The sequence below is a fragment of the Botryllus schlosseri genome, chromosome 15 (genome assembly GCF_051294905.1).
Source record: "Botryllus schlosseri isolate E-star chromosome 15, Bs_hap1, whole genome shotgun sequence".
NCBI classification, from domain to species: Eukaryota; Metazoa; Chordata; class Ascidiacea; order Stolidobranchia; family Styelidae; genus Botryllus; species Botryllus schlosseri.
This window is the reverse complement of record NC_137250.1, coordinates 411705-432821: the sequence shown is the minus strand read 5'-3', so window position 1 is coordinate 432821 and position 21117 is coordinate 411705. Positions and strand designations below refer to the sequence as shown.

General features: G+C 40.2%; 1 protein-coding gene across 2 annotated transcripts in view; it reads right to left on the bottom strand.

The window, feature by feature from the left end:
* LOC145456838 (ankyrin repeat and SAM domain-containing protein 6-like) overlaps window positions 1-21117 on the bottom strand; it is a 39242-nt gene that overhangs the window by 8081 nt on the left and 10044 nt on the right. For both annotated transcript variants that reach the window (XM_080334964.1, XM_080334965.1), the window contains exons 5-14: window positions 16994-17149; window positions 16887-16928; window positions 15716-15920; window positions 13747-13844; window positions 12649-12819; window positions 9852-10022; window positions 9587-9636; window positions 3610-3771; window positions 1944-2112; window positions 526-595 (exon numbers count right to left, since the gene is read on the bottom strand). In XM_080334964.1, coding sequence (XP_080191090.1) covers window positions 526-595; window positions 1944-2112; window positions 3610-3771; window positions 9587-9636; window positions 9852-10022; window positions 12649-12819; window positions 13747-13844; window positions 15716-15920; window positions 16887-16928; window positions 16994-17149 — 1294 coding nt within the window. The remainder of the gene's footprint in view (window positions 1-525; window positions 596-1943; window positions 2113-3609; window positions 3772-9586; window positions 9637-9851; window positions 10023-12648; window positions 12820-13746; window positions 13845-15715; window positions 15921-16886; window positions 16929-16993; window positions 17150-21117) is intronic.

Sequence of the window (21117 nt, the reverse complement as noted above, 5' to 3'; positions counted from 1 at the left end):
GGTGGCGAATTGAAAATCACTCGACTTGACTCGAGTCAAAACTAGAAAAGTGAGATTGACTCGTGACTCGGAACCTTGTCACTTGGTTACAACCCTGTGTCATACTGTGTTTGTGTTACTTGGATAATAATTAGAATATTTCCAGCTTATTTGAGTTTTTCGTTTAAAATTCTCGAGCTATCTACCAATCAAGGATAATCCGGGAATAATCAACGAAAAACTCAAAGCACTCCACTCGTTGGAATTGAGTCAAACTTGTTTTGCATCGTTTGAAGACAACAATTTCATGGGATTGACAAAAATATTTGATATTTTTTTCTCAACTTTCCCTAATAAAATTAAAATTGGATCTGCGGAGTCTTATACTTGTTGGAATTGAACCAAATTTGGTGTGCAGCATTTTTTAGGGTGGCCTGACAATTTAATCAGTGAATGGATAGACAGCCCTACTGTACACACAGAAAATGACGAATTTGTGAGGCAACAGCTTGCTAACAGGGAACACAACAGGTCTGGCAAACTAACCGAGCCGACGCATCCCGCCGTTGATTCATCTGCGCCATTTTCGAGAGGACAGTGTCGGAATGACGGTCACCTGGGAAAAGATCGGACAAATCTGTAAACCTTGCCGATATAACCACGTCGTCTGATGACTTTCAGGTCAAATCTAACCAGGACTCGGGCTGGGCGCAATGGTTCGAGTACTCGCATCTGAATTGAGTACTCATTCTAATGAGTGAGTCGAGTACTAAAAGATCGAAAAACTACGAATCATCTTCAATGTGATGTAGGATTGTCATTTTATTCTTTGCGGCCGCATAAAACGTACCTATTTCAATTTTCCGCATCATTCATACTGTTATTACATCATAAGGAGTGATACTTGAACACTTGTCGCGACTTGAAGCTTACTACATGATTCAGAACTGGTGCTCTAAAAGTAACTAGTTTTCCTTAAAACAACTGTTACATACAGGCGGGCGTAGTACATTACATAGTACAAGCTGGCAAAACCTATTCAAGTACTCGGGCATTTCTACTTGTTCAGAGTACTCAAGTAGGACTTGCATGCTTGCACTAATTAGTCTCGACTTGAAAGTGCTCATCATTTTACACTACTTTATACTACACGAAAGAGGTTTGAGTTTTATGCAAAACTAAGCCTAGAATACATCATTTATGAGATACTTGGAAATCGCTACTTGTACTTGCACTTGGGTAGAGATGTACAATGTTACTTCTACTTCCACTCGAGTAGCAACGACGACTACTTCCAAATTTCCCACCTCCGCCTGTGAACGATAGGAAATAGATCAATATCCCTAGTCCAGCAGTCTTGACGCATGACCAAAATAGTGCGACGTCACGAAAATACCGCTGCCTCATGGTAAATACCGCTATTTTTTTCAAAGTGCGATCGATCGATCAACTCGACATTGTCGGCGAAGTGATCATCTATTCAGAGACAGCAAAGACGATGCACACCATCCTCCACGCAATCTGGTCATACTTTACTTCTCATTTGACGGCTTTTGCGGAAACTCATGGTTACGAAGCTAGACAGGTAGCAAGAAATTCGATTTCGCTGCCGCTCCTGTCCCGATCTTCATCGCGCAATAGTTTGCATTTTGTTGATGCGAAAACTGATACAAATAGCGACATGTTATTTTGAAACTAAATAAAAAAATTATCTACTCCAAACGTACTGCTGATATTTTTTCTTCTTCTTTCATACAATGCTTGTTCTAGATTTATCTTTTATGACCCCTTATTAAAGCTTAACGACGCGCTGCTAGTCATATATATATTGAATGTCGACTCTACGTATACGTGTGTGATTTGATATATGTTCACGTAATTACCTACTTATGACGAATCTAAAATCTCAAACAGTGCCACGTTCCTCTGTGCTCCAGAAGCAAAAACCGCTATTTTGCGCCTACCTGACTTTCGGTGATAGTCTTTGCCGTGGGCCGTTTCCGGGAAACTCTGCGGCACTTCACTGGCCCCGCCTGACGAATGTGGACTGTTGCTGGCCGTAATGGAGCCGCTCGCATTGCCCGAGCCGTGCAGGAACTTGACCGGTTTCACAACACTACGACTTACTGAACTCTAAAGCAAACATTGCGCTTTATTACGGCAGCCAAAATCAACGATTTGCGATTAGAGTTGCAGGTACAAAGTTTTTTCCAAATTAGACTAGAATTATAATTAGAGTTATAACGTTATTTACAAATTAGATTAAAATAAGAATGATAGCTACACAGAATTACATTAGATTTAGAATTACCGAATTCGCGAAGACTGGGACATGGATTCAAGTTCAGTTCATATCATATCATAGTTGGTTCTGATAAGCACGAGGATGGTAAATTGCTGTACAGAAAGCTTGGCTTGTGTCGAACGATACACTTTTCCCGTAGCATTTTCAGGAGATTAGAAAATCAAAATGAGAGAATAGAATGATTTCAGGGATCAGATTACCAACATTTCGCTACAATTAGTGTAATAGTTGAAAAAAGCATCGAAGCTATCATTTTCGTCGATAAAGCAACTCTTGGTGGTAAGGAGCATACCATGTCCGATTCTAGCATTCGATCAACACTTATAATGATTCGAACAAGTAGTGAGAATAATTGAAATATACGCCGCAGGCCGCTACACAACAAGCGTACTATTTTATAAACAAAAACGATAGTTTCCCTACTGTATTCGCACTGTTGGAGCCACGAAGTCTCGGCTAGCTGTATCTCAGCAGTGAAAAACATGTCGCACAAAGCTTCTCATTCATTGAACGCGGGGTTGCAACCAAGTCACAAGGCTCCAAGTCACAAGTCAATCTCACTTTTATAGTTTCGACTCCAGTCAAGTCGAGTCAGTTAAGCAGAGGGTCGAGTCCGAGTTATGGTATTATGACTCGAGACCGAGTCCAAGTCATTGCGTTGACAACTCCGTTTCGAGTTAAGGTCTTGTTAAAACCAATTTATATAGCTCTGTTAGGTGCTATCGAATGGTTTGCATTCATAATATACTCATTGTCTTCACTTTTAACAGTTTCTGCTTGCATTTTCAGGTACCAGTACCAATAGGCGAAATATCAACAGTGTGGCAACTTCACTATTCTCCGGTAATGACAATGAAATGTCGGTCTTGGCCTCGGAGACTCGAGACATATGACTTGGTCCGAATCATGCGCAATGCCCCGAGTCAAGTCGAGTCAATACACAGATTGACTCAAGTCGATTCATTTTCGTATTTTGAGAAAATGACTCGAGTCAAGTCGAGTCTTCGGAAGATCGCGACTCGAGTCATTACAACCCTGCTACAACGACATTTATGTCAAAGATGTGATGGAGCCTCACAATAATCACAATGCACTACAAAATACTCCAGAAATAGGAATGATTGCTAATGACGTGTAGGCTAACTGGAAACAGATTTGCTGGAGGCACCCAAAAAGCTATACTTGAAGATATCTGAAGGTTTACACTTATCATTACTGTCATGACATCATAATAAGTGGTACTCGAAACTTGATATTCGACTCGAGCTCAAATCACTAAATCACCAGATTTTTCCTAAAACTCCACTTGTCTAAATTGCATTTACCTCTCCACTGCTATTCAAACTGCCTGATATTGACTTCTTCAAATCCAGCGACATGTCCGACGTGGAGTAACTTTTCTTCTGATCGCTAGACTCTTGAAAGGGCGGAGAAATGACGGCCAGTTTGTCTTCCGGGAGTCGAGACTTTGGCGCACTGTGGTTGGTCTGGCAAGGGAATTTTTACAATATAAACAAATTTACAAGAAACAATCACTTCCTATTTCAGGCTGACTCACATCGGTAAACACTGTCAGTAAAAAAGTACTTGTACTTTCCAGGATTACCAAAGTAGCTTTTGCCTGCGTACTCGTTACTCTACTGGTTATGATTTTAGACTATTTCCGCTTCTACTTGACAGTTTTCGCTTTTCCAGGCTAAAGTGAGCACAGAATAGAGAATTTTTATTTACTTGTAAAGAGCTTATTTTACTTGTACTTGAGTAGGAATTTACGTTATTTCTACTTTTTAGTACCAACGATGACCACTTTGACGACCACCGCAGACTGAATACCAGTAGTTTGTGTGTCACACAGACAAAACATTTCCTACATTTTGAATTTGATTCACCGTACTACAAATATTGGCTATTGACCCATGTTGAGATGACTCGAGTCATGACTGGACTCGAGTCAACTTTTTCAGATGACTTGACTTGGCGTCTCAAAAATGTCGATGGACTCATGACCCGAAGCAAAATTTTCGAGTCAATTTCAAGTCATCAAGTATAATCGGTCTCAGCTAAATCGCAGTACCTGTTAAGCACATGTTGTTAACACGGGACTGTAGACTAGGGTTGTTCAAAATTTGGAAAATCTTACAAATCTTCCGTTGTAATGTCTTATTCTATAGATTATCGATAAAAAACGACACTGAGCCTAAAAGAAGCTTACAGGAACGCCGTTAAGATTTCGTGCAAAGCGTTTGAAAGTAGCTGCCAAAGAATGGGCGTGCCACCGACCATCGAACGGCGAGAAGACTAGTAATCACGAAACCACGGCTCTTGATTGGCTGATCGGCTATGCTTCAATGAACACGGCAGCAGCTACTTGCTGATTATGTGATCAAGGAGTCTGCTACCGGCGGCGATTCTGGAAGCGCATTGTATGTAGGCTGACAATTAATGATTTAGGATTGATTCAGGGTATGTTGAGGTACGAAATACATGCTGAACAAACAACAGCTGCTTCACAAATCCGTCTAAAGCATGGCCGCTTTAATGCGAAGGACACCGCCGTAGCCTATATGCCTTGTTTTCAACGAGGGAAAGCATAGGCGCTTATGCAAGTGGCGACGGATTCCAAGTTTCAGAAAGGATCTATCATTATTGAATACAAATATAAAACTTAACAATGACACTACTTTGTCTGTGTGATCTTATTGGGCTCAGATTGTAGTACATAGTTGAAGTTTTGAAAGCTCTAAGGATCGGCTGAATCAGCGGGTTATGCTTGGCACTTATCAGATGCTTACAGCAAATTGTATTCACTTGCAAGTGTTGTCAAAGTCCCTAATGCTGACGCAGAAAAGGGGTGTAAAAGTAAGCACATACTATGCTGGATATGATATGTCAAAGTCCTAAATAATCGTGCAGAAAAGGAGTGTAAAGGTAAGCACAGACAATGATGCATATTGCACAGTATCCAGCATAGTTTGTATGTCATATCCAGCATAGTCTGTGCTTACATTTACACCTCGTTTCTGCGGCATCATTAGGGACTTTGTAAACACTTACAAGTGAATTCAATTTGCTGTAAACATCTGATAAGAGCCAAATTTAACTGTCTGATTCAGCCGATCCCTAGAGCATTCAAAACTGCAACTATGTACTACAACCTAAGCCCAATAAGATCACACAAATTATATTGTCATTGTTAAGCTTTATATTTGTATTCAATAATGATAGATCCTTTCTGAAACTTGGAATCCGTCGCCACTTGCATAAGCGCCTATGCTTTCCCTCGTTGAAAACAAGGCATATAGGCTACGGCGGTGTCCTTCACATTAAGCGGTCATGCTTTAGACCAGTGGTTCCCAACCTTTTTCGACTCATCGCCCCCTTTTGAAGCTCCACGCCGATCATCGCCCCCCAAATATTGGGAACCGAAAAACAGCACTTCGTCAGCCCCCACTCGAAAAAAACGTTGGTCTTTGGCCCCATAGGGTGATAAACCAAACCCCATACCCCCCTCAGCCAGTGGGCTTTTTGTCGCTGCATATTAGATATGCCCTATTTCATATACTGTTTGGTGAGTCACCGTATTTCTCCTAAACGCGCGAAGCGCGACAAATTCATATAATTTATGTTTGAATCAGTCAATATGGTCGATGTGGTATGTTGGAAAAGGTAGGACCCCTAAATAATAATTAAACATCTTCGGGCGGAATCATTGTTATATTGACTTCTTTACATGATGCTATTTTCGTATTTCGTGACCTCCGATATCTGCTGTGTCAGAAGATATGGAAATCGTCAAAACGTACCAAACGAAAAGACGCACATGATTTCATATTGGTATTTCTTTACTGGCAAATAATTTTTTCCTTGCGGGGTGGCATTTGTCCTGTAGGGTCAAGATCGCCATGACAGAAACATTCGACGCCAGCCATCGAGGCGCCTATGGACAATTAAACGTATATGTATATTGTATATAGATCGAAGTTTTCAGTCAGCACAAGGGCATTTCTTTTCGGCCAAGGTCTTCTCGCTGCTGATCGTTCTGGCACACTTCTCGGTGGCGCATGTTACATGGCCTCTAACTTCATATGTCTTGGTGCATCGTGGCGCAGTAATGGCCGACGCCGAAGTCTCCCATTTCCATAACTCATGCGTATTTTTGTTGGGTGACTGGGACCCCAACATCAAGATACATGAAAATATTAAATTGCACGCGGCGCGAAAAATTTTTGAAAAAGTGGCATGAATTTCTTAAAAATTACTCTATCATTCATGTTAATTCACGAAATAATTTTGGGCTTCCTTCTATTTCGGCCCCCCACCTCCAATTGGGGGGTTTGGGGTGCGGTAGTTACGGTCCCGACTCCAATATAGCCTTTTGAACGCACCATCGCCCCCCTATCGCCCCTTCGCTGTTTTCGCCCGCTATCGCCCCCTTCGTCCGTTTTCGCCCCCCTATCGCCCCCTTCGTTATTTTCGCCCCCCTAGACCGCCAAATCGCCCCCTGGGGGGCGATATCGCCCACGTTGGGAACCACTGCTTTAGACGTTTTTGTGAAGCAGCTGTTGTTTGTCCATCATGTATTTCGTACCTCAACATATCCTGAATCAATCCTAAATCATTAACTGTCAGCTTACATACAATGCGCTTTCAGAATCGCCACCGGTAGCAGACTCCTTGATCACATAATCAGCAAGCTGCTGCTGCCGTGTTCATTGAAGCATAGCCGATCAGCCAATCAAGAGCCGTGGTTTCGTGATTACTAGTCTTCTCGCCGTTCGATGGTCGGTGGTACGCCCATTCTTTGGCAGGTACTTTCAAACGCTTTGCACGAAATCTTAACGGCCTTCCTGTGAGCTTCTTTTAGACCCATTGTCGTTTTTTATCAATAATCTATAGAATAAGACATTACAACGGGGGATTTGTAAGATTTTCCAAATTTTGGACAACCCTACTGTAGACCCACTTTTACTCAACCTCCGTCACAAATAAGTGATTAGAGCTTACGTTGTCGTAGACTAGTAATATTCATCAATAGCAGTGTTTTACTTAGTGCCAATCTTAACGAACATCTTGCGGACTGATCTATTACTTTATACATATATATTACTCGTCAGCAATGGGTAGAGGCTTACATTGTACTGTACGGATGTGTTGGTGGATTGTGCATTGCATCATACCAATTTGCTTCCATTTTCTGAGGTCTCCTATTTCTATCAACTATTTGGCGAGCAGTTACCAACATGGCTTAGTAGTTGATCACATATTTGAGCCATACAACGCCCCGTTGAATATGTAATGAACACGATGTTCGTTCATAACAAACACAGATCATTTTTGGATTGAGCGTCCTCGAAGGACCTAAAAAAACGATGCGAGTTCACTTGCCGAAAAAATTGTGTTGACCAGAGTATCATTCATGTTTGTGACAGTAGGAACCAGGGTTGTAATCAAGTCACAAGGTTCCCAGTCACAAATCATTCCCACTTTTATAGGTTTGACTTGAGTCAAGTCGAGTAATTTTCAAGTCAGTAAGTAGAGGGTCGAGTCCGAGTCATAGTTTTGTGACTCGAGTCCGAGTCCAAGTCATTGTGCTCACTGTTCAGCTTTGAGCTCAATCTGGTTCAAAATACTTTTTAAACTATGATCAAATGATATAGGATGGCTCGCATTGATAATATCGTCGTATTCCTCACTTTTAACAGTTTCTGGCCCCATTTTTCAAGTATCAGGACTGATAGACGAAATAGTAATCATGTGGTGACTTTACTATTCTTCGAAATTACAATCAAATGTCTGTCTTGGCCGTCTTAGTCTCGAGTCATATGACTTGGTTCGAGTCATTCACAATGACTTGAGTGCAAGTTGAGTCAATACACAAATTGACTCGAGTTGAGTGATTTTAGGCATTTGAAAAAATGACTTCAGTCAAGTCGAGTCACCAAAAAATCGTGACTCGTGTCATTACAACCCTGGTCGGCACTACCATCCTGTAGATCAGGGGCGGGAAACATACGGCCCACGGGCCGGATCCGGCCCGCGAAGGGATTTTGTCCGGCCCACGGAGGGTTTTCCGTCTTACACGATAATGTGGCCCGCGGCCCCAGTCTGCCGAGATTTACCACTGCTTGCTTACTACGTAAAATTTTAGTGACCGTATGTTATAATATACGTGTATGCGCATCGTGCGAGGGTTGAGCTTACGCGTAAGTTCTTCGAAGCGAGAATACTTGCATTATCGGCATTTACGATGTACTCAACCCTAATGTCGTTCGTGGTAACCATGGTGTTTGTCAACTAAAATGGTCATTTACACCAGGCTGATATTTCTTATTTTGCATTCCGTAACCGCCAACTTGTAGTACGTCACACTTCTAGGCTTTTGTAAGGCGTAGGGTTACTATATTTTGGAAATCTGAAAAAAGGACACTTTTCCAAAATTATCAGACTTGCAAAACCGGAGGAAAATCCTGAAAAAATGTTAAATTTTCCCACCTTCATGGTCGGTTCACTAAAAAAATAAAGGTCAACTTTCTCGCTCAGCGCCCAAAATACAGTGTTTCCTTTCACATTATCAGTTGGTTGACTAAAAAAAACTTAACGGCTCATCTCCCGAAATAGCCGCTAGAGCGTTACTTCAGTGCTAATTTACTGTATCTCAGTCGATTATGCCATATATTCGACCAAAATTCTCAAAAAAGAGGAAAAAGTCTCAAAAAAGAGGACATTTGGGCGTCCCCCGAGGACACTCTCAAAAAAGTAAAAAAGTGGACGTATGGTAACCCTAGTAAGACACCGCTTATACCAGGGGTCGCCAACTCAAAACGGGTCACGGGCCACTTTTCAAATTTCGTAGAGGACGCGATCCGCATGAATTCAATTTCGAGATTATAATCACAGTTGAACAACACACAGTTGAACAACGACACTATCTCGTCACCCAATGAATTGATATCTTGGTGAATTAGGGGTAGCGGGGTTATCGAACGCCTTGAAATCTTAATGAAAGACTGCACCGTGTATTGACTGATCAGATAGAAGCAGACATGGCGGCGCCTGTATGACAATGCTATTCTCAAATCCACATTATCTTTGTCACTATCGGCGAGAAATGGCTTTAAAGTGACATTGCTGTCGTTAAAATACATTCATTAAATACGATTTATTCCTTGTAGCCTAGCCTATATGTGGATAAATGGGCGAATATTGTATCGATTCAGCAATCCGGCCTGCCAAGTACTTAATTTTCCTATATCCGGCCCGCCCCTGCTGTAGATGAAGCAAACAATATAAGACTCAACTCACCACACTGTACGGATCTACAATTGTGATGTCACCACCATCGTGAGCACCTCCTGAAAATATGGCGAGTGAATGCACATTGCGAAATCGAGACATCAAAAGTGAGTTACTGGCAAACACTCTATTAGATAGCTTTGCTCTGAATTAACTTGTACTTGTACTGAGTAGCACTGCAGACTACTTTAATGATCTCTGGACAGAGAATACAACCGTGTACAAAACATTCACTTTCATTTCGCATGGAAGAGAAATCAAATTTCCAACATACCTGCTGCATTACAAACATCTCCGCCCGAAACTACCAGAGTGTCTTCAAAACTCTCCACCTTGTTCTGAGATTTGAACGCGTTTCGAAAGGTCCGAGCCAGTTTACCGATCGTTGAGGATTTCTTCATGGAGCCGACCGAGCTTTTTCGCATGAAAGAACTCACTGAGGAATCTAAAAAACATGAAACCGATCAAGCATACTCAGACATGGTTAATTTTATTTATTATTAGGGCGATTTTTTTTTACCTAAAAGACAGAAGATTTTGATCCAAAAAATCAAAATTTCCACATTTTTTGACCTCAAAAAACCTAATTTTGACCTAACGTATGCAAATGAGGTGTTTCCTCACATACTGTTGGAATTGCACTACCGTAAACCGGGGTAACTTTGGACTTAAGGGTAACTTTGGACACTAAGCAGTAAAAGATTTAAATGGTTATTGATGAAAAAGGGTTGCCGCTGGATGTCCAATTCTTTTTCATGAGGCAGCAGTACTACAAGTAGTCTCTATAAAAGGTGGATTCATTTCACTACCAGATAAACTTGACCCAACATCGATAAATTAATGGAGGGGGTCAATTTCGTCAAAATTGATGGCCAATAAACTTCTTACAGCCAAACATAGATAGCATGTGATTCATAGATTCAAAACTTGGCAGCAGATACCTCTAAGTAGTCTTAATCCATGGCCAAAATATCAGTGGGCTCACCCTTAGATCAATACAAGAAAATGTGATGTCCAAAGTAACCCCGTCAAATTTTATCAGAACGGGGCAACTTTGGACAGTGAAAAATGTGATATTTAGAGCTCTGGAAAGTGGCTGCTTCATCTGTGTCAAAGGGTATCGTCAACTATATTCCTTATGACCGGCCTGATGGCTTCTTAAAATGGAATGAGAAGGTTAATAAATTAAGAGTTTGCCAAAATATGAAAAATGGGTAGGCAATGAGCTGAGAGATTATAATCGGGTGTAAGCTACTTGAAAAACTTATCACATACTCCTAAAGAAGCGCCTGCTGAATATGGGATATCGTAAATTACGACAAATATATCCATCAGAGGACATAGGAAAGGGAAAATATATCTTTTCAAGAACAGTAATATATTCGAAATCGGCAATAAATCACGCTAACATACTTAATGTTTGCTGTCGATTGCTGACACTGCCAGTGGGATACCCCATTGTCACCATACGTTATTATAAGTCCCAATTGGTGAAGGCATGAGGGAAAATTGAGTAAAGGGATGAATAAGGGGGCATTAGCCTTCATAAACTACGTAATTTTTTTTTTTTTTGGGGGGGGGGGGATTAGGTAAAAATCATGCAATAGGCCAGACATATACTATTTTGTTTCAGTTTTAGTCACTGCTCTCATCAACTCTTACCAGATAAGCCTCATTTACGAGGTTTCATAAACAATAGAGGGTATAGGCATACAAAAAACTACATTGTCCAAAGTTACCCCACATGCAGGGGTAACTTTGGACACGGATAATTTACAAAAATAAGGTACTTATTTATGACCATGAAGATTTTGGATTAGTTAATTCTAATCTTTGCTCCATGACTCCAAAAAAACACAAAACTTGCCTCCCCTACACCCTAGCATGTCCAAGATACAAAGCGAAATTGTTGAGAATTGTCCAATGTTACCCCGGTTTACGGTACTTATCTTCATTTTTGATTGGAACTGTCTGTCCTCTCGAAGTAGTTTGGCCTGAAAAAGCTTTTTTGACTCAGAAACTCACCAATCTTTACATGAAAAAAACTTTATTTCAACGAAATCTGGCCCTATGAAGAACTCTAGTAGTAACATCACGTATTATGGTAAAAACCGTTTAAATTTGCTGTAGTACAATGAAAGATACTTTCCTACATTCTCCGGTGGAAAGTATCTGTCCTGACTAAGTAGCTTGCCAAGAATGGAGAAATGACGTTCAACAGCAGCAGTTGTTGGCTGAAAACACTGAAGTTGTGCGTACACTGCTGGTGACACATTGTGTTGCTCCATTCTGGCAATGTTTTGTACATCACAATTTTTCATCATGCGCTTCTTAATATAAGAATGATGCAATGCCCACGCAGTCTTGCTTTAGTTGGGATATTGCAGTGTGAGCATAACACCATGTCAATCTACTTGTTTCATTTGAATGTTTATGATTCACAATGAACAGACAATGGGCCGTCTACAATGATAGGCCTATAAAGTAGGCTACAAGCTGTAAAATGTCAAATGATAAGTTCACCGACAGTGCAACCATCTACGATACAAACAAAATGCAGGTTGTAAATAATATTTTGACTTTGGAAACAATTTTGATATTTTTTCACCTAACGCTACAAAATTTCCACTTTTTTGACACGTATAAAAAAATCGCCCTATTTATTATTTATTAATTTATATCTTGTCTTGTAGGTACACTGCTTCAGTATCCATATTGAAACAAACCAGAATATGATCAGATGACACTCGTCTGGAGCAATCGTCAGCTTTAATGACGATGGTTGACATACAATGTTCTTTCCAATGCTCTACCAGTTGCACACGATTACCCCTGACGAGTGTCAGTTTAAAGATATTCTGGTTTATTTCAATAGAAATATAATATTCAATTCATTCCAATCTAAGAGTCTCTTCTTTGTACTTCCTGTTGACGTTCTCACTTGAAATTTTCATAAAATTTTCAGAAAGCAGGCCTACTATTTTTGGCATTCTACAAATTATTTTGGGGGACTTTCTGGCATCTGGTTGACCGAACACATGGCCACACATGGAATAGGCGCAAAAGTTCACCTCTCTGATGTTCCTCGGCATGAGCTGATAGCGAAGATGTGTTTTGCCAAGCCATGGTAGCCCCCATCGGGATGTTGCTGTCTGCGTTTTGCTGCGGGTTCACATTCCCGGAGACCTGATCGTTACGCATTGCATGTTCCGCAAGCAGTCGGAACAGACTCGTTGGGGCGTCTGGAATCATAAGCAAATTTCTTAAGATTCGTTACCAGAGTTGTAATGAATCGAGCCACTTTGTCAATTGACTTGACTTTTCATTATTGACTCGATAAGTCACATGACTCAAGACAAACCGGGCCGTAACTTTCTTTTATCTGTTGGAAGCTGGTCAGTGGGCAAACTAGCCATCGTTAGTCCACAAGTAGACAAATAAGTACTTCTTTCCATTAACGGTATATTATTAATGCGAGGGATGCGTTTCACCAGAGTAGAGTTATAAAAATGAGTTGGCCACGACTTGAACGCGGACTCAAGTCTCCACATTATGACTCTGACTCGAGTCAAAACTATAAAAGTAAGATTGATCTGCAACTCGGAAGCTTGTGACTTGGTTACAACCCTGCTGCATAATACTCAATTTGGGATCGAACCCTTAAGGCGCCGGTATCCAATGTTCCCTCTAAGCTGTGGAGTGTGCACGTGGGCAATTGCGCAGTGCTGACACGGTCTCTGTGCACAAAAAACTCTGAAGTGATGACCTTTTTTTGTTGTTGTTAGGCACTGTTGTCCAAGGGACCGCGCAGCGAGTTGATGAGGAGATGTAGGATTTCATTATCACTCGAACGATTATTTTTAGACAACATTGTGTTAGGTCAAAAAATTGTGAAATTTTATTATAGTCAGAATTTTTTTGAAAATTGCACTTATCATTTGACATTTTACTCTTTGTGCAACAATCCGTAATTAAAAGGCAGAATTTTGTTAAAATTAAGTTTTTTTAATGACAAAACAAGTCAAAATTTCAATTTTCGCGTGCGAAATCTTCTGTTTTGTAGGTCAAAAAATAATCACACTAATCATAACAATGACCAAGTGCCGAATTCAGCCGAATGCCAAATTCCCTTGTAACCAATGTGAAAATGCAATTGATGTCGCGCTTACTTATAAGCAGAGCCATATCGAAAGCCGTGATCTTGTTTTTCGCCCGGCAACTCACATCGGCTCCCAAGTTGATCAGCGTTTTTGCAGCCTCCACCTTTCTGAAAGTACAAAAATGGGTTGGCAGTGTAACTAGTGGAAAGAGGCAAAATAAAAATAGAAATAAATATAACAGACACAAGTTTATTTGAAAATAATTCAGTGGAAATGAAAACCGGCGATACAACCATTCGGTCTTCAAGTCAGCTTTTCACATTATACGGTCATAATAGGCCTAGGCTTATATGTTATAAATAGAAATATATGCTGTAAATCGCGAAGTGAAGTTCTGTCCCTCAAATGGCTTGTTCGAATCATTTCGAGAAGGTATAACAGTGCACACTGAGTTCAGAGTATTATGGAAAGTAGTAGCTATTCACAGAAGCAAAAACGCCAATGCGGAACCGCTATAAGTAGTTACGCAAAAACATATTTCATATATCTGTGGTCGCGCTGCTATTTCACTTCCAACTCAAAAGGTCCCTGGACTCCAGAGAAACCCGAATCTCGATTTAATAATAATAAACTAAATTCCAACGTCCGCGTTTACACATTTAAATCTCTTGTATTACCAGAACACGTAACACGACTAAAGCAAAGGGAGCATCGAAAGATGTCCAAGTTATATCATCGTCAGCACCACTGATTTAGCTGCTCATAACTGTATTCAACTGATCAATCATCGTATTTTGCCCAATTTCATGGTTCCCGAATAAAGGTGTTGCTACTTGCTAGGATAAAAGCCCTATGATCCGTCATACAAAATAATATATGGTATAACAGTACTATTATGGTTACATGCTTGATAACAAAGTATTCAAGTGCGAAGCAAAGGCATCAGGGAACATTTTGGAAAGAGTTGACTGGTCCAGCCCGTCAGCAATTTGATGGTTTGAATCTGGACCGCGACGTTATTTGAGTGTGACACCCCCGCACTAGGCTAAGGTATGAAAAATTTACCAGCAGATGTATATCTATAACACAATAAACGTGAAAGGCGAATTCAAGTCACTTGTCAAAGTCGACAAATGAACCCTTCCACGCCAATTGCTTCAAAATTACTCTCAATTATTTTTTTCATTTCATTGTGCTGTGCTAAAATGGTGCGACTGTTTCATGAATACTCACAACATCCAATCACAGTGTGACATCGAGTTCCCTGTAAGTATCTGAAAGTCATTTTAAAAGAGGTTCAAAAGGTCGTGAGATCGTGTCTATCACGCGTCACAGTATGATAGACATTGGAAATGAGTGTTATGAATAGCTGGCAATGGCCTTGATTGGAGGATATCCGATTATCGACGAAAAACTCAAATAACTCCGCTTCTACTAGTTAGAATTGAGTCAAATTTGGTTTGCATCGTCTTTGAAGACAGCTCAACAATTTCATGGGGTTAACAGAAAATTTTGATTTTTTTTTTAAATTCTCCATAATAAATTTAAAATTCTAATTGGTTCTGCGGAGCCTTATACTTGTGAGAATCGAACCAAATTTGGTGTGCAGCGTTTTTTAGGGTAACCTGACAATCTAATCACTGAATGGCGGGAATCCATAAAAAAAAGTTATTTTTGAACAGCCCCAATGTCCATATGGTATTTCTACTTCAAGTAGTTTCGACCTGTCTCTGAAATTACTACTTGTACTTGAGTAGAATTGTACGACGTTACTTCTACTTCTATTTTGAGTAGCAACGTCGACTACTTTGTCCACGTCTGGTGATCACTACCCGTCATAACACAATCTACATGATATGCATATATTAGGATTGTTCAAAAATAACAATTCTTCAGGATTCACTCATTACATTGTTAGGTTACCTAAAAAGACACTGCACACCATATTATGCTGTAATAGTGATTCATATTTTCACCTTGGGAGGCAGTGGGCGACATTAAAGTTTGTTTGTGACGCAAAATGATCTTGAAATTTTACCCGTAGTATGTAGCTTGCATGAGAGCAGTCCATCCGTTTTCATAGTCCTTGGCGTTGACGTTGGCGCCGTACTCGACCAGCAGCTGAATCATTTTAGTCTGACCCGTGATGGCCGCATACATGAGAGGCGTCGCGCCGTCTGGAGTGGTCGTGTTGCATTCGTCTTTGTGTTCGTTCAATATCTCTCGCACTTTCAGATAGTCACCTGCAAACGATTGGCTCTAAAACTGGCTCAAACGTGAAGGCAGCATCATCAGACACGTTCAAAGTAGTCAGCTTTTGTACTCGATCAGAAGACATTTTAGGAGGTACGGAACTTCAATATACAATTGAATAGTATATTCATAATGATATCGAACCCAAATATTTTCGACTGACACTCGTCAGGGGTAATTGTCAGCAACTAGCAGAGATTTGGAAAGAACATCGCATATCGACAGTCCTATCGCAAACTATGACGCCACCGGGCATAAAAATTTCTCAGTTATTCCACAATTTTTAGACTTGGGAGGTAATAATTGTTGATACGATTGTTAATATACAGTTTTCTTTCCCATTTTCTATGAGTCGCTGACGATCACCCCTGATGAGTATCAGCCGGAAATATTCAATACGAACATATTATTGAATTGCATATTCAATAGAAGTGGAAGCAACATTGTAAATTTCAATTGCTATTCAATTAATCAATTAAACGTGGAAATATAAATTTCAAACACAGGTCAAAACTACTTCAAGTAGATGTAGAAAAGGTCTGAAAAGTACTCCGGTATTGGAATATTTTTGGCCGTTTATCGGCTGCGGGTACTTTTGCAATCGCAAGATATATATCTTTGCGACTACCGTAAATCAAAATGACTTTGACCAACCACTGCACCTAGATGCAATTTTAGAAAATATGTTCAGCTTTTTACGAATATTTCGTTCACAAGAATGGTGTAAACGTGTCCGAATACTACTTTTTAGATTTCAAAATCCAATAAAGCAAGTAGTTTTGTCCAAAAGAATCAACTCAGGTACCAGTGTGCAAGTCGTTTGCCTAAAAACTGACCGAGTGGAAGTGCCAGTTGGGCAAAGTAACCACTGGGGCAGTACCGGCACCCAAAACCTACTTGAGTACTCGAAAAAAGTGCAAGTAGTTTGTTAGCGACCACCTCTGAGCAGCACGTACCTTTTTTGACAGCCGCAACAATGTTGATTCCGCTGTCATGGACTAAAAAATTGCATTTTCAAATTACAAATCATGTAACATCACCTATTCCTGGCATATTCCCTCACCTTTTTCCGGCTTGTCGACCGTTTTCCTGTCCAAATATCCGCGAACTTCTCGCATTTCGCACTCGGTCGCGATCGCCAACGCCGTCTTGCCGTGAAGGTTCTTGATGTTGGGATCGGCACCTTTGTCCACGAGAAGTCGAGCCATGGGGAGTTGGCCTGAAATGTGACAACTTCAAATAAAGGAGAAACAAAATTGGAATTGTTGCATTTGCAAGGACAGCACCACTGTCACTGTGCAATGCAGTCCAAAATTATTTTTAACTGTTATATTCAAGGGTTCCCCTATTTTGAGATCCGAAAAATAGGACACTTTTTACAAGTTACAAAAGATATAATAGCGGACGAGAAAACGGGTAATTTAGAAACTTTTACGGGGAATAGGATTGGGTTGATTGCGAAATGAAAAAAAGACAACTCGACTCCGGAAACACCAGCTCCCACGCAAAATCGGTTGGCGTTGACCTCATTTTCTTTAGTCAACTTTGGCGTCAATGCTGCGTCATTTATGGCATTATTTAGTTACCGTATGCCTGTCCAAGTGCCTGGCTGTCAAAGCTATAAAGGAGGATGAAGCGCCAAAACAGAGGTCATTTGGCCGCCCTGGGTTCTCGAGGAAGGGAGACAAATCCTCCTAACGGAGGACGTATGGTGACCCTACTATATTCAAATAGCTTTCGTAACATTTGAAGAGCTTTTTGAAGGTAGAGAACTTCACTATGCAATTTGAATAATACAATAAACAATAGTGCTCTAAAAACTGCCAGGGTTATTCCAGTTCATAAAAAAGGCTGCAAAATTTCAATGTCTGATTACCGTCCCATATCAATTCTGTCAAACCTTTCCACTCTATATGAGAAATTGCTAGATTATAGGCTCAAGAAATTTTTTGAATTGCAATCGGTATTCACTCCATCCCAATTTGGCTTTAGATCGGGTCATAACAATAACCATGCCACCCTATCAATTGTGACAAATTACTACAAAATTATTAAAGATAAAAGAGTTGGCTGTAGTATCTTTATTGATCTTCGGAAAGCTTTTGATACTGTGAACCACGAGATACTGATACGAAAACTAGAGCATTATGGAATTAGAAGGATTGCCAAGTCCTTGCTCACGAACTACCTGGCAAACCGTAAGCAGTTTGTGAAATTGGGTCTGTCAAATTCAGTAGAAACGGATGTAGAGTGTGGAGTGCCTCAGGGCTCAGTTTTAGGACCGACCCTATTTTTGATCTACATCAATGATATTATTAACTGTTCCTCCTTTTATACTACACTGTTTGCCGATGCTACCCATCTTTTTCTTTCATCCGATACTATAAGCAACCTACAAAGTTCTGTGCAGCGTGAACTTACAAAAGTCTCTCAATGGCTTTCTGCTAACAAACTAAGTTTAAATACCGATAAAACTGTGATGATGCTCTTTAATACTGCTTCTGATAACCTTTGTGAATCTAAATAATAACTGTATTTCACTGTGTGACTCAGCAAAATATCTTGGAATCATCATTGACTCTAAATGGTCATGGAAACCGCATATTGCTCATACCATAACACAGCTTTCTAGATGTGTAGGTGTAATGACAAAACTCAAGCACATAGTTCCTAGATCTGTGCTTAGGACAATTTACTTTTCGCTTTTTTACTCGTATTTACAGTATGGCATAATTGTATGGGGGAATGCTTGTACTTCATATTGTTCTAAAATTCGTACCCTGCAAAACCGAGCCATGCGTTTGATGGCTGGCTTGCCCCATCGAACAAGATTATCCCAGTACTACCGCAAATACAAAATTCTAAAATTTGACGATATTTTTACATTTGAAGTAGCTAAATTTATGCATCAATATTTTTCAAATGAATTGCCTCCTGTGTTTAATGATTTCTTCGTCCTTGCTCAAACTGTTGACTCACACAATACCAGATTTTCTTCCCAAGGCAACATCTATTTTCATTGACCCACCAGTAACCTAACAAAGAAATCGATCGACTATGCCGGTCCTGTCATATGGAATGCTATACCCTCAGCAATACGGGACCTCCCATACCACTCCTTCAAAAAGGAATTATTCAGTCACCTCATCTCCATTACCAATGATCCGCTTGTCTCACACCAAATTTGTGGTTTCTTTAGTATTTTATTTTGTTTTTATGCTGAGCTGAATTGATTGATCCCAACCAATGCATCCAAATTTATGACACAATATCTGTATTTGTTAATGCAGGATGTGATCAGACAAGTTGACCCTACCCAGAGTCATATTGGTCACACCCTGTCCTATACCGTTAAGTTCATTTATTGTTGTTTCATGTGCCAATGATGTTTTCTTTACGGTTGGACAAATCAATAAATATCTCTCTCTCAATGATATTGAAATAAACCCAGACCTTCAGAATCTAGTAGATAGTTCAAAACAACTTTGTATATCAACAATCGCAACTGCAAATATGCCGTCGCTGGCATAAAAAATTTGCACAATTCTGCTTGAACTCCTGCTGTTGGCTCTAATTAGGTTAGCGGTTAGTGAGGCTCAAAAACGGTACTTGAGTAAGCAATGCAAGTACACAAACCTACTCGGTCACTTAAAGCAATGTTAAATATGACAAATTTTGAATTCTCTTTAATCCATGTTTTTATATCAAGACATTAGAAGGTTTTATATAACACATTAAAAGATATTTGGGATACGACAAAGCTTATTGTCTTGATCGCTGCCTTCCGAACAGTTGCGGCTTGGTATAATTGAAATATCTATACATCGGTTTCGGCCAACACGACGCGGTACTTTTGGTCAAGGTTTTCTCGCCGCTGAGATTTTTGGCAGCACACTTCACACTCACACTCTGTGAGAGTCGCATTTCAGCCGAAATGTCATCGTCAACGTCTTGGTGTGTCGTAACGCGGTAACGGCCGACGCCGAAATACTGATCTCTATAAATTAAGCGTTTTTGTAGGGGAGAGGGGTTCCCATCCTGTATCAATAACAAGACATTTAGCCACGATCATTTGAATAGAGATTCATTCATACCGTATCTGAAAATACTATATAAACAAAGTACTTTTGGGCCCCCTCCAAATGAGGGGTTTGTGGAGCAACAGTTACGACCCTGCGTCAAGCTATAGATAACTAACCTACGGATAGATGCGCATCACGTGATTCACGGTCGAGTGATGCTACAGTAGCAGATTTATTGTCGCTTCATAGCATGAAACGGCAACGTAATTGCTAATCCCATAGATGACGACCCAAGCGCTCAAATTTAATAAAGTTGATCTTATTTGAGAGCTACAGTCGCGCTGATTCTGATAATACACATCAAAATCTGATCAGGACAAAGGAACCCCGTCGAAATACCCCTCAAAGTCTGAAAATCGGCATTGTTCTGAACAATCACAACCACGCAAGGACCATTGTTGTGGTCATTGTGCTGCGTCGTTGCGATTGTTTAGAACAATGCCGATTTTCAGACTTTTAAGGCTATTTCGGGGTAGTTCCATTACCTTGATGAAAATTTAATGTATATTATCAGAATCAGCGCGACTGTAGCTTTCGAATAATATCAACGTTAATAAATTTGAGCGCTCGGGTCGTCATCTATGGGATTAGCAATTACGTTGCCGTTTCATGCTATGAAGCGACAACAAATCTGCGCATGTAGCGTCACTCGACCGTGAATCACGTGATGCGCATCTATCCGTAGGTTAGTTATCTATAGCTTGACGCACCATACCGTCTTTGCATTTCAGGGTTTGGAGTTCTTTCTTTTTGACATGCCCGTTCATCCTTCATGGATGATGATGTCTCATAGTAAAAACAAGCACTGGTTAACTTGTTTTATGAAATAGGTATTTCGAAACGTAGCCTATCACTCAACAATTTGAAGCACAGACCGTGTAATGCATAATTTCACTATGGCAACAAAGAAGGTTTGAACGAAACTATATAGAAAGAGTGACTTATTGTAACTTTAATTGTTATATGACATACTTTGCTACATTGGCTTTATTTGGAGTCTGGATTATGCATGCGAGCTTGCTAGGTTGCGAAATCGCGGCATATTAATGAACAGGCTTCAAAGTAAACCAATTTCCGTTACGTTTCACTTTATACAACCTATGGT